The sequence below is a fragment of the Littorina saxatilis genome, linkage group LG9 (assembly GCF_037325665.1).
Source record: "Littorina saxatilis isolate snail1 linkage group LG9, US_GU_Lsax_2.0, whole genome shotgun sequence".
Taxonomy (NCBI): Eukaryota; Metazoa; Mollusca; class Gastropoda; order Littorinimorpha; family Littorinidae; genus Littorina; species Littorina saxatilis.
Window position 1 is genome coordinate 19,589,411 of NC_090253.1, and position 14,451 is coordinate 19,603,861.

A 14,451-nucleotide genomic window follows, 5' to 3' on the forward strand; every position below is an offset into this window, starting at 1 on the left:
GTCTCACCCAGTCACATTATTCTGACACCGGACCAACCAGTCCTAGCACTAACCCCATAATGCCAGACGCCAGGCGGAGCAGCCACTAGATTGCCAATTTTAAAGTCTTAGGTATGACTCGGCCGGGGTTCGAACCCACGACCTCCCGATCACGGGGCGGACGCCTTACCACCAGGCCAACCGTGCCGGTTAGAGGAGTAGTGCAGTGTACTGTATGTTTGTTTGTTTCTTGTATGTCAGTCAGGCTGTCCTTTGGTTTTCTTTCTCAGGCAAAATGGGATTCTGAAATCTCCTTTTTTACAGAAATTACTACAGTAAAACCTCCCACTAACGACCTTGAAAATTTCCAGAGAAATCGGTCGTAAAAAGGAGGGGTCTTTATTGGGAGTTTAGGTTTTAAATTTTTTGACAGGTGAGGCAACTGTTGTGCAGTTAAGTCTTTTTGATTTTCCGTAGTTATGTCCCTTGGGATTTGGGTTCGTTATACCATTTTTGCTCCCATTTGAAAACAGGCAGATAACACACACACACGCACACACAGACACACACACACACTGTGACACACACACACACACACACACACACACACACACACACACACACACACGCACACACAGACACACACAAAATTAAACACAGTGAGACTGCAAAATCTGTGGTATAATATGTGTATGCAGTTATACATGTCTTAAGAGTATACAAGTTGACTGGCAACAGGCTACAACAAGTTTTTCTTCTTTTAGAATGATTTCGGTCACAACTTTCTCCGTTCTCCCACCTGTTCCGAATATTTTCCTGGTCTTTGATAATGGTTTGGATCTGTGTTTTTCCAACTCCAAGACTTATAGCGATTGCGATCGCAGTCTCACCCTTATTGCTTCTTTCTATGACTTTGATCCTGTCTTCTAGCGTCAACAGTTTTTGGTTTTTTGTTGGAGTCGCCATGTAAATACACAACCTCTCAAAATGTAAAATGAAGTTGAACTAAGACAGAGCGCTTTGACACAAAACAACTCACAAACTCAAGTCAAGGGGAGTGTTTCCATTGTTTATTCAGGATTATTCATCTACACAGGTGGTGAGCACAAAATCACAGAATACGTACGCAAACGTAGCCAAAAAGAACGCCATGGGGTAGGCGGGCAATGTTGACGCCTTCATTATTGAATTGTTGTTCAAACTGCGGCTAATAACACCTTCCACTCCCTTTCTTTCCCCTCCCCTCCACCCCCCATTCCCCTACTTCAAGGGCAGTCATTCAATTGTGACAGCAAAAGGTGAGAAGAGGACAGCCGTAGGCCACTCGACCTGCACGCACCGCTGACCACAGACCACCACTCCTGACTCTTGATGCGTGACTAATCGCGTGCGTGTGCTGGGCAATTACGAACTTTGACACTCACTGAAAAAAAGGTCAAAGTCATTATTGACCCTTTGATATTAGGTCGGTCGTCTGAAAACGGAGGTCGTCGTTCTTGGGAGGTTAGTTACATAGTAAAAGGCATCTGTGCCGAGAAATTCGGTTGGCAAAAGGAGGGGGTCGTTCTTGGGAGAGGTCGTTACGGGAGGTTCCACTGTAATTGCGAGTAAAGCTGGTAGTTTTACCTACTTCTCAGTGCTGTTTTGACTAAAAAAACAAAAAACACGCACAAAAACCCTTCAGCTGGGTTTAGAAATATACAGAAAATATATTTACTTCAAAATCTCATGTTTCAGATCGTCGCAGTGTGGAGCTAAGACTACACACAGTGGCCGTGCCCAACAAAATCCCCCTACACTGTGATGCCTGCTCCTGATGGGACTTGTACCTACCCTCCGCCAGCTCACTCTGTACTCTCCACCACCCCCATCCCCTGACCTCCCCCCTTCCCGCACCAAACTCCCATCAGCTCTCCTATCACGACAGGAATGTGCGGTTCTGTGGAGTCGTATTTGTGTGGAAGCTAGTTGCTACTGTGTTAGAAGTTACAATCATGTGACAATTTTGTTTGGCTTGGTGTGAATCACAGTTTGAAGGTATCTTCGTAGTGCGAGAGGCTGGCAGAACTACTTGTTGATGTTATGTGTGGTGTGAATTGGTGTGATTGTGTTGCTTGTCTGCACAAAATGTCATCATGTGAGGGATTGCATTTGGAAAAGAAGCGAAGACAATGACATTTCAAAGCAAGGAAGCTTCATTTCATGTGTACAGTACTGTGAACATGGAACTGTGCCCGGAGTATGTACAAGTAATGACAATTTGATGTCATCCGAGCCCAGACCTTGCTCTTGATTCTGGAGAGTGTTTTGTCATTGAACTTCAACAAATTGAAAAATGTGATGTTATTTTTGCTGTGAATTGAAAACAAACAACGTGATAAGCGCAAGTAATGCTTTAAGTGAAGTCCCTGAGTGCTAGAGGGAAGAAGAAGAAGAACACATCCTGCATAGAACTATCACAAGGGGACATGTCTGGTTCCCACTAGCTACATTCTGAATACCATCACTGATCTGCAACCTACTTTGCTCAGATCTGATTTTGTGATCTCTGCTGTTACTGCTAAAAGTCATTTTGTAGCATTTAACTTGAGGCAGAGCTAGTCAGGTTTCGGAAGAAACAGGTTTTATGTGTGAAGGCTATGAACTGTAAGACGAGACTTTTTCTTCGTGTGATGGCCAAGAGAGGAAAAGGTCAACAAAAATGCTCCGCATTCTCTCTCTCTCTCTCTCTCTCTCTGTGTCTCTCTCTCTCTCTTTCTGTCTGTCTCTCTCTCTCTCTCTCTCTCTCTCTCTCTCTCTCTCTCTCTCTCTCTCTCTCTCTCTCTCTCTCTCTCTCTCTCTCTCTCTCTCTCTCTCTCTCTCTCTCTCTCTTTCTCTCTCGTTCGTTGACAATTTCAACTTGATCAATGCATTTGTCGATGGTGCAGGGAAAATCTTCACTGGAACTTATGATTAAAATCTTGCTCCTATGTCATGGTGAGATGAAACAGAATATGGATTGGTTATCAAGTGATTCTTCATGGTTACATTTTCCAGAAATCATCAACAGGGCAGGAACCTTTCCAGTGAGAAATCTGGGACTAGAATGTATTTGTTGTTGTGAAAGTGCAGGGCTCAACAGCTGATGTAAATATGAAACCCCAGGCAGTTCTCAGTTTGAAATCAAAATGCGTGTGGGAAACCACACATGAAAAGGGAGCTTTGTGCATTCACACTCACCGTAAAGCTCAGCCTGCCTGATGATAAAAGGATTCCTGTCTGATGATTTTTATTAACCTCAGAAGCAGAAATGTACATACACGTAGTACACATGGGTAAAAGACGCGTGGGTATCGGACAAAAAGTTTTCAAAATGTAAATATTTTGGTTGGATTTTGTGATGTGAAGAAATGTAAATACATGTACGACAGTCTGGCTTTGAAATGTGTGGAAAAAACAATCAACATGGTCGCATATTGCCATGAAAGTCACTGCCTGAACTTGCCTTGAATGAAATGACCAAGTGTCCCAGCCTGAAGGATTGTGTGACAAAGTTGCCTGAAACCTTCAAGGTTCAATTATGACTGGTTCATCATCATCCATGGATAATCCTTTCTCAAACACTGCAGTATGTACTGGTTTCATGAGATCTGTGTGTTCAGTTCCATGTTGCCATCTCTGATGTATAGTTTTATTCAATTACTTGAGGGCCACAGTTTGAAATCCTATGTTAACTCCATATCATTGTCATACAGATTGTTGTAGTACATGTACTCCGGTAGTTTTTACTTTGAGGAGATTATCCTTACAGGACTTTTTTTTCTTTTTATTTTATTTTATTTTTTATTTATTTTGTTTTTGTTTTTAGTACTTTCACTTTGACACGCAGATTTCAGACTCGTGTGGTAATTTGTAGGGGTGCTAATTTTCCGTTTTATTTCTGATTTCCATGGGTGGGATTCTTCCGGTATATGCCGGAAATCCGAATTCGTAATGTCTGTGGTGACGTTTTTTTGGTTGTTAATTATACAAATCCTTCAGCATCTCTTAAAACTCTTCAGGATTCATGAAATTTTTCAGTCCCACAAAAAAATCATTTCCGATTTGACTTTCAGGCATAGTCCTATATGTTCCAAAACTTGCAGCAATGTGTGCTCAGTTTGTGGGCTCCTAGGATTTTCTGTTTCCTGTTTCGCCACAATGTAGCCAGCTGCCCTATCACCCCTGCATTTTGCATGTGTACACTTGCAGGAAATGTTGAAGAGAAGTAATCTTGGTCTTGCAGAATTTCATAGTTCAGTCTGATGCAGATGCCCGGAAATATACAGATTCAGCCTATCGCTGTCATTTAAGTGTGCAAACTAGTGACTTAACCCCCTTCGTGTGTACACGCAAGCACAAGACCAAGTGTGCACGGAAAAGATCCTGTAATCCATGTCAGAGTTTGGTGGGTTATGAAAACACGAAAATACCCAGCATGCCTACTCAATGAAAGCGGAGTGAAGCTGACTATGCTCTCAGTGTATAGTGTGGGGAACCCAAATGGGAAAACAAGCTCACACGTAACCAGAAAATTCTGGAACGCTGAAGAAGAAGAAGAAGAAGAAGAAGTGTGCAAACTTTAGGAAAGTTTTGAAGAGAAATCACCATTGTGAAATATTTTCTTGTAGAAATTCAGCTCTCACTCTGAGGCAAACAGCTCTGAATATGGACATGTAGGAAAATGACCGAGAGAGAAAAAAATCATGCTTCATTGACATCATGTTTCGGCCATTGTTTGGACTTCAAAGTTATTTTAGTCTAGTTGTGACGGATAGTGGACTACTTATACTGCTGGTGTTTTGACGTTTGCTGCAATCTCAAAACAGAATGCCAGCAGCTAAAGCCAAAGGAATAATGTATCTTCGTCATTGCGTGGATCAGGGATAATTTAAAGCGATTGTTTTGATGTGTTTGTGGTTTCCCTCCTGGGTTTGTTCAGGTGTGCAGGTGATAATTTTGTTCACATTGTGGTAAACTGAAAATGAACATGTATGCATCTGTAAATGTTTCGTTTATTTTGGGATCTCATTCATATTGTTTTTGTTGTTATTGTTAGAGTTTCTGTGTAACATATGTATGGTCAATAGTGTATTTATGTGGTCCGTGTAATGTAACATTGTTCTTCAGCCTGTTCCTGTTTCTTAATAACCTCTGTACCATACTACTACTACAGGACTAGTAAATCCCTGTTTGTTTTCAATTGTATATAAGGTGCATTATTGAGAGTGAATGTGAGATTTTAAATGAATTTTTTTTTTGTAGTAGGGAGAAGGGATATGGCCTGTGCACTGCTGATGGACAGAAACTCAAGCATTTGTATGTGTTGACTGAAAGTTGGTGGGGGGGGGGTGGACTGTAAGCAAACAGAGTGTATGGTGTGGACATTATTATTGTCATTATTGTGCATCTCAGTGTAACAAGTAAACCTCAATTACTTCTAGTCCTTGTGCCAATACTGCCATCAAAAATGACTTGTTTCATTGTAGGGTCATGTAGACGAAGAACTGAAACATTCGTCATTAAATGTTCTGACTTGTTTCATTGTTGGTTAATGCAGATAAAGAATCGTTAATTCATCCTCATTTTCTGGCCAGAATGTTTCAGTGGATCATTGTCTCTCAGTTCACACATGTACTTGATGGATGTAATACGAGCATATCATCATACAAGTTCTGTGTTTCCAGTGAATTATCAGGTAGAATTGACGGAAAACTTGTTTTCACTGTTCTGCTTTGAAAATCATTTGTTGATTCCACATCTTTCAAATTCAGATCTTGTACATATTCGTTGACCCAGAACATATTTCTCTATCTGTTCAGTCTGTTTGTTATTCTTTTTGAATTGATAACTGTCTGGTGAAGTAATGAACACAATTTCTGAGACAGCCTGAGAAATATATGACTGTTGGAAAGCGTATGGAATAGCAGCAGCATTTGAGTTTGTATAATTTTCTGTACATATACATACATACATGAACATCTGAAGGGTAAATACGGTGTTTGAAAATGAAACTTTAGAATTTTACTTTTGATGTCCACAACTCGTGACTTTCATGACATTTGTCTTTCTCTTGTAAATTTCTCTTTTTGTTTGGTAACTGCACTTCCATTGGCTGTATTTAAAACTATAGTCATACGACCATAACTTTCACTGTGTCTTTTTCACACTTATACAGGAACACTATGATAGTTTTTCAATGTTAGTTGGAGAGTTGATAAAATGGTCTCTCTTGTTTGCTCAGTATTTCTATACATGTACCTGTTTCGTTGTCTATGCAAGACTACTTAATTGTGTGATGAAAATGTTTTCAAGGACAGGAGGTACAGATGAAAGAAATGGTTTTTGTAAGTAAGAGCAGCTTTTACTTTTGAGTTTTGAGCTTTGACTGTTTGCAGAAGTATTTTGTTTTTAATGCATTAACTTGGAATCTTTCAGTCTTTGAAAACATATGGCCACTGAGTCACTTGACTCTTTATCATACCAGAAATTTGAATTGTTATTACAACAGATGCTTGAATTTTAAGTAGATTGGTTTGAAGTAGAATTAGAAATGCAGTATTGGCGTTAACCGGTAATTACTGGTATTTTACCGGTTAAAATTAGAAAATACCGGAAAATAATTGGCTGCCGGTATAACCTACCGGTTGATTTTTAGAACTACCGTTTTTTTCACTGGTAAAACAACAAAACCAGTACTCTGAGTTGGACTCTTACTGGTTCCAATGACCAGCCTACCGTTTTTTCTGGATAGTTTTCATCATAAAAGTTTGTGAACCAGTTTGAAAAAATATTAGCGCCATCACTGGAAATGCAGAGCTGAATAATTTCATGATTGAAGCGCAAAACCATTCCTTTATCTCCCTTGTTATCAGCTATTATTATCATGCTCTTACACTAAATGATGCTTTTAGGGTCAACAGAATTTGGAAAGAGATTCTTTGGTGTGATGTTCGTACTGTTGATAAAGTCAGACTGAGCTATGTAAATTATCCATTGTGGGTACATGACGCATGATGAATTGTGCATTCCCGTGTTTTATGATCATGATGGCATGTTTGTTGGTTTCGGTTTTGTGTGTTTTAAGTTTTTAAGTTTTTGTTTTGTTTTGTTTTGTTTTTGTTTTATCAGTTAGAGTCATCTTTATTGGTACAGTGGAACCCCCTTATTAAGACTTCGATTCGTTGATGACACAACCATTTGTCGAAAGTAGCGTAGGCACCCGGTCTGCTCCCCGCCTAAAAAGGCCAGTGCCGTTCCGTCTTTGAGGGACTGCGTGGGTTTCATTTCGGAGTTTTCCTTCTCCAAGACGAGTTTCCTTCCATGGATGATGAGCCTCCTCTACCCTCGTTTTGAATTCAGAGTGGTCTTCTCTTAGGATAGCTGCCTGCCAGGGTTGACGAGCCTATCCTGCCCGGCTATTTGACCCATAGCTGGGGGTTGGTTCGTGGGCACAAGGGCGTTTCTACACACCGGTGGGCCTGCATGCCGTATGTCTAGGGGCCAACCTCCTCCGAGTCCTTGTAGTCTAGCCTGGGGCCTTGCGGTACCCAGTTTACGCCTGTCGCCGCGATGGAGACACTACATAGGGCTTGTTGTGGAGAGGTTATTATACTGGCAGGGGAGACTGACGCATTCTGCTCTCTTTTCGCGTTGTCCTAAAAAGGTTAGACGGCGCTAGCCAGCGGTGAGGGCTGAAAGCGAGAAGTGACAAGCACAAGACACTTCGCCAACACACTAGACACGTCACACAACCGTTTGGCAGGCTTTAAGACTTCAAAACGCCTGAGAAAATTAGGTGTTAAAAAGAAGGGCGTCTTGAAATGGAGCCGAAGGTACCGTACATTTACAGACCTCATAAAAAGAAATTCTGGAAAACTAGTCTTAGAAGTGAGGAGGATTAAACACGGAGGGTCTTAAAAAGTGGGTTCCACTGTATAATGTTTGTTCGTTCATGGGCTGAAACTCACACGGCTTTTACGTGTATGACTGTTTTTACCCCGCCATTTAGGCAACCATACGCCGCTTTCGGAGGAAGCATGCTGGGTATTTTCGTGTTTCTATAACCCACCGAACTCTGACATGGATTACAGGATCTTTTTCGTGCGCACTTGGTCTTGTGCTTGCGTGTACACACGAGGGGGTGTTCGCAGACACCGAGGAGAGTCTGCACACAAAGTTGACTCTGAGAAATAAATCTCTCGCCGAACGTGGGGACGAACTCACGCTGACAGCGGCCAACTGGATACAAATCCAGCGCGCTACCGACTGAGCTACATCCCCGCCCCCCACTGTATAATGATGATTGGTACTTGGTACTTTACTAATTTCATGAGGACTTGATCCATGACAAGGGACAAGGCAGTAAGACAGAGGTTGAAAGCAATATCATTAACTAACGGAGAGTGTACAATATGCTATACTGGGTTGTTCCGTAGCTTCGTTTGCATCAGATGCAGTTTAGTGCTTCATTAAGGACCTGGTCTTGTAAAAAGTCAGTGTGTGAAACTGAGAGTGCACAGATTTGTTCTTTTTTTGTTTATTTATATAATTATTTATTTATTTGTTTATTGATGGTTTTGCCTATTTTCACAAACTCTGTTTGCTAATATTACAGCAGTGTTGTTTGCTGATATCACTGCAGTGTGTTGCCCTCAAAGAGAGGTAGTACATTTATGTATGACATTCTGAGAGACTGAGCCTTGTAAATAGTGTGAGTGGGCTGGTGGAAGTCATTTTTAATGCTCCATGTTTCCCGGTTTGGTTGGCTGGACCCTAGTCTCAGGTGAACTTTTGTTGCAATAACGACGTTGTAAAAAGTGGATCATGTTTTAATTATATTCATCGTCTCTAGCCTGCCCCCACTCTCACCCCCCACCCAAACCCACCTCTGAGGTTGGACCCTAATTTTCACCCACCCCCTCTTACCCCGAATGTTTTATCTCCAGTACGTTTTTCTGCATTTTTATCAGTGTACAGTTCAGACTGTGTTATCTGTAACAAATTCCATTCAAACAGTGACTGAATGTTTAATGAGCAGTGTTCCTCAACAACTTTACAGGGCATTACAACACTCAAAATAAAGTTCATTTAGGATGAAATAGCATTCTAGGTTACTGTAGGATGTCAGCTTGATGTGAGCTAACTTTGTTTTTGTGGAGGAGTTTCTTTGGGATCAAGCTGTTGTTTGGTTCACTGAAAACATCATGATAGTGAATGTTTAGGATTAGATATATATGTTTCAAACTTGCATGAATATGTATTTTTTTTATAGAGAGAGAGAAACTGGACCATAATTAACAGGACATTTATATATATGTATATACATGTATATATATATATATATATGTCAAACTGTTGAAAGTGGTCTTACGCAGTTACGGAATTTTACCTGTAAATCTCTTGTTTTTTATTCAGTCTATAAAGATTAGATCAAGGCTTCGGTCCCTGAATTCACAAAATTTACTCATTAAAGCAAGTGTATTAACATCACCAGATTATGTCAAATTCAAGCATAGCAGTTAGCAAATAATGTTGTGTTGATGATGAGTGTTTGACACATTAGTTCTGCTGTACATGTACTTCTTTTTTTTTAAGCAGGTATGAAAGGACAAAATATTTTAACATGCTCAAAATACTGTCCCAGATATTTGAGCAGTATGTAGCTGTATTTAAACACACAAAATGGCACTGTGATGTTTCAAAACATTTAAGAAACAGAAGGGTGAAAAACACAACTTTTATCAAAGTTCCTTTATGTTTATCATTGACATGTGATCATTTATTTTGTTGTCGTCGTTTATGTTTCGTGAATTGATGAAGATGCATAGACATATTTTAAGTTATTTTGAGTTTGACGGTGCTTGTAGTGATAATGCCTGTATGTACGTATGTGTCACTTGTGTGTATTCCATTCTTTGTTCCTGTATTCTTGTAGAAGAAAGGCAAACAGGTGAAAAAAATGGAACGCTGCCTCCAGCAAGGATATAAGCCGTGTGATAATTAAAATATCTTGCATTTTCTTTTTTTGGAAATCAAACCATTGTTTTTAAAATAAAGATACAAACACAAGAGTCTGTGCAATGTGTGTGTGTGTGTATGTGTGTGTGTGTGAGAAAGAGAGAGAGAGAGAGACTGCTGAAAAAATACTGCAGATCTGATGCACTTATTAGTCACCCTTGCTTTCACCTTACAAAATAACAAGTATAATAATAATAATAATTAAGTAGACGTGCAATGCCAAGGCACTGCATACCCCCAGCGAAGGACACATCGCCTCTCTCTCTCTCTCTCTCTCTCTCTCTCTCTTTCTTTCTTTCATACACACACTAACACACCTAAATACACACCGATGCACACACACACACATACACCCACCCCCCCCCACACACACATACATACACCCCCACACACACACGCACACATACCCCTTTCAGAAAGGCAACACAGGCTCAGAGAGAGAGAGAGCACAAATATACAAAGAGAAAGAAATAGTGACAATGTGATAGAGACCACACGTACACACACAGAAACACACACACACACATACACACAGCATTCATGCACACAAAGCACCTCACATGCACATAGTAAAGTACTAAAACACATACACCCTTACATGAACACACACACACACACACACACACAGCTTGTCTGTCACTATTTCTCCAAAGTTATATTTCTCACATTTAAAACAACGGACACAGAGACAAAGACACGCACACACAAACACTCATGCACGCATGCACACACATACACAAACAGACGCGCGGACACACATGCACACGCCGGCCCGCCTGCCTGAAGGCACAACCACAACACACACACACGTCGGCACACATTCACACACACACACACACACACATATATATATATATATACACATGTGCGCGCACGCTCGTACACAAACGTGAATGCACACGCGGATGAGTTTTTGTTTTAACGTAAACACAAACATACTTATTCACACAGAAATACCAACCCAAACGTGTGTTTGATTGCGCGTGCGTGAGTGTGTATGTGTGTGTGTGTGTGTGTTTATGTGTGTTTGTGTGTGTGTGTGGGGGGAGGGCTATTTCTCTTTGTCTCTCTTTTCTATATCATTTTCTGTCTCTCCCCCTATCTCTCTCTCTCTCTCTTTCTCTCTCGCTCTCTTTCTGCACAAAGCAATGGACTTAAATATGGAGATTTGATTGATTTAATATGTTAAAAGACTTTTTTGCATTTTCAACACTGAGTAACTACCAAGAAACACACACACACACACAAACACACATACACACACACACAGACACACACACACATACAGACAGACACACACACATACACGTGCACGCGCACGCATACACACACACAGACGCAAACAAACACACGTTTGTGTTGGCATTTATGTGTGAATAAGTATGTTTGTGTTTACGTTTAGAAAAATGAAAACTCATCCGCGTTCGCGTTTGTGTTCATGCGCAAGCGCACACGTGTATGTGTGTGTGTGTGTGTGTGTACGTGTGTGTGAGTTTTGGTTGTGCCTTCAGGCGGGCAGGCCGGCATGTGCATGTGTGTCCGTCTGTCCGCGCGTCTGTCCGTGTATGTGTGTGGGTGCGTGCATGAGTGTTTGTGTGTGCGTGTGTCTTTGTCTCTGTGTCCGTTGTTTTAAATGTGAGAAATATAACTTTGGAGAAATAGTGACAGACAAACTGGGACAGCGACCATTAAAGTGACAGTTGGCGTCCATTTTAGCACTGCGTAGCGCTCCTGCACATCGCAACTTTGTTTGTTTATCTGTCTGTTTGTTTATCTGTATGTATGGATGTGTGTGTCTGTGTGTGTGTATGTGTAAAGCCGAGCGGTCTTAGCTTCACATTAACTATAACTGTCTGTGTCTGTGTCTTAGATGTTATACGTGTTTGAAGGTCATTTGTCAGGATGGCAATCACACGACAGGACAAACAGACACACAGAATATAAACTCAAGAAGAGGCAGGTAAAGTTCAAAATTGTATTGAATCAAAACAAATCATAAAAACAACTCAATACAAGGCGTAGTTCTTTTCAGAAAATATATCTGTACATTGGTTCACTCTATTCCTGTAATTTTCCTACTACTCGAAAAATATTTTAAGTCCTAAAATGGCTGAAAAATTGGGCATGACCCGTAGGTACCCTTAGCAAAATACGCTACTGAAAGCAATATCCTATGTCCTAAAATGGCCGAAAATTTGGGCAGAGGTTCGGGGCCTGGATAAAAATAAAGTAAAAGAGTAAAGCGACGCCACTTTACTCGCCGTGTGGTAACCTGGGACTGCGGAACGTTTGTTTTTAACCCTGTCAGTTCAGTCCACAGGGCGGAGTCCGGTATACCATTTAGACACTTAAGCCAGGTTGGTTGCTCAGACCCCGGAGGACAGTTTAGAGATGACAACAAATACTTCTCAGTACTCAGGTTGGAACTCATCCACAACCATTCCCAAAGAAGCAATGCTGTAACCCTAAGTGGTGGTGGGGAGTCCGGTATACCGTTTAGACACAAAGTCAGGTTGGTTGCTCAGACTCCCGCCGAACCTTGAAAACTAGCAGCTTATATACCTTCCATGACTGTCCCTGACGTCAGTCCACGTGCAAAAACAAATTCGTGGCAAGTGACAGGAGCGTGACTTTGGGTTCACAACCCCGCCAGTCAAGCCGGCGCGATCGTATCAACGTCATAGAACAAAATGGGGAGGGAGGGGGGGGAGGGGGTAGAGTCTCGAGGCTGCTGTCAGCTTCCATAGAAGCTACAGTTAAAATCCCTCAAAAATACACAAAAACTCCTGTACAAAGAAAACTACATCAAAAACGCTATAAAGAAATACATCAATAAAATGGAAATTCTACGACGCATCGTTTGATACCAAACACTCATTGGTTATCAATACGGTGAACAAAGTGCAAAACCTCTGACTATTACCTCGCAAAATAGTCATGTTACACCAAACACCGTATGCAGTTACAAGTTAACCACAATCAAACACAGTGTATATTGAACAGGCTTCTCATATGTAGATGATAAACATAAAATCTACATTCTACTAAACAAATGAATACAGAATACATACTTATATAGAATACATAGGTAAAAGAAAGAATGATATAAAAGCTACAGAAAAGAAAAGAGAGAGAGAGTATAGAGAGAGAGAGAGAGAGAGAGAGAGAGAGAGAGAGAGAGAGAGAGAGAGAGATAGAGAGTATGTGTGTGTATGTATGTGTGTTCGCCTGTGTGTATCAAGTATATTATTAATAGAGAAGTAAAGAATCAGGTCAAGCTGGAAAGGAGGGTTGGGGGGGGGGGGGGAAGGTGAGAGTCGGATGTCGAAAAACAATGCTTTCGCGGGCGGTCCACGTGCTCAAAACTAAGCCGTAGCGAGTTTGTGACCTAGGGTTCATATCCCGTCAGTCAAGCCGGCGCCATCGTGTCAAAACCAATTAACCAATTAATTCTACCGCAAGAGAACAATAGAAAAGTACTATATCATTCCTATCTCCGAACAATTTACTAGGGGAAAGAACAAATATGATTTTAGAGTGTGAATCTTAATTCCACACCGTTTCGATACTAACCTAGATAATATATTCTGCTCTCTACACTTTCTCTTCTTCCTCACTCTATAAACTTTAAGAAGAAAATTGCATATGGAGAAAAGACAAAAATATTCCTGTAGTCGCTTTTCTCCACATATGTATATGCGTGTGTGTATTTGTGTGTATGTGTGTGTAAATATGTGTTAAGGGAGGGGGGACGTACGCGTTTGGCTTCATAGTGCTTTCATACGAATCACTATCGCTAATCGATCGATGTTCAAAAAAATCTAAAAAAAGAAACTCGCACTTTTTTGTTTCTAGTTATAGCCTGATTGCGTAGACCAGACACTTGGCCACAAATAGCACCTGTTTTTTTAAAGAAATCATTACGTCGATTCCGTGCGAATGAGCTTTTGCCAAACAACCCTTTTTAACACTGTCTAAGTGATCTTTGCTCATTTTTTTAGTCTTAAACGCTTTGGCGAATAATTCTAATTAAATGGTGTTGTTGAGAAATGAATTTCCTCCAAAACTGTCTTTACCTTGTTAAAAAATATGCATTTTTACGATTTTTGTAGCATGTTGAAGAGACACGTTTGCCTGCAATCACGACTCGCTTCACCCCTACCCTGTATAACACATTTCATGAACAAGTAAAAAATAAAAACGATTAAATACTATGCATTTATCGTAGAGCCAGTAAAATATCCTCTACGAATCTGTTTTTTATTTTTATTTACCTTATCTGGTTCATATTTTACGACAATTTGAAAATGACGAAAAATCACTCGCAACAGTGGGCGCGAATGAGTTGCGTTTCTTTCGCCGGGGACTGTACAATAGCAACAACGTGCACACACATACACACACACATAGTATACTGAAAATGTTTTCAATGTT

General features: G+C 40.7%; 1 protein-coding gene across 1 annotated transcript in view; it reads left to right on the plus strand.

Annotated features, from left to right (window-relative positions):
- The window catches only part of LOC138977119 (serine/threonine-protein kinase unc-51-like), a 48,932-nt gene extending 38,864 nt beyond the window's left edge, over positions 1-10,068 (plus strand). The window contains exon 27 of the mRNA XM_070350029.1: positions 1,717-10,068. Within this exon, the coding sequence (XP_070206130.1) occupies positions 1,717-1,796 (80 nt within the window). The 3' untranslated portion in view covers positions 1,797-10,068. The remainder of the gene's footprint in view (positions 1-1,716) is intronic.
- Positions 10,069-14,451: the final 4,383 nt, after the last annotated feature.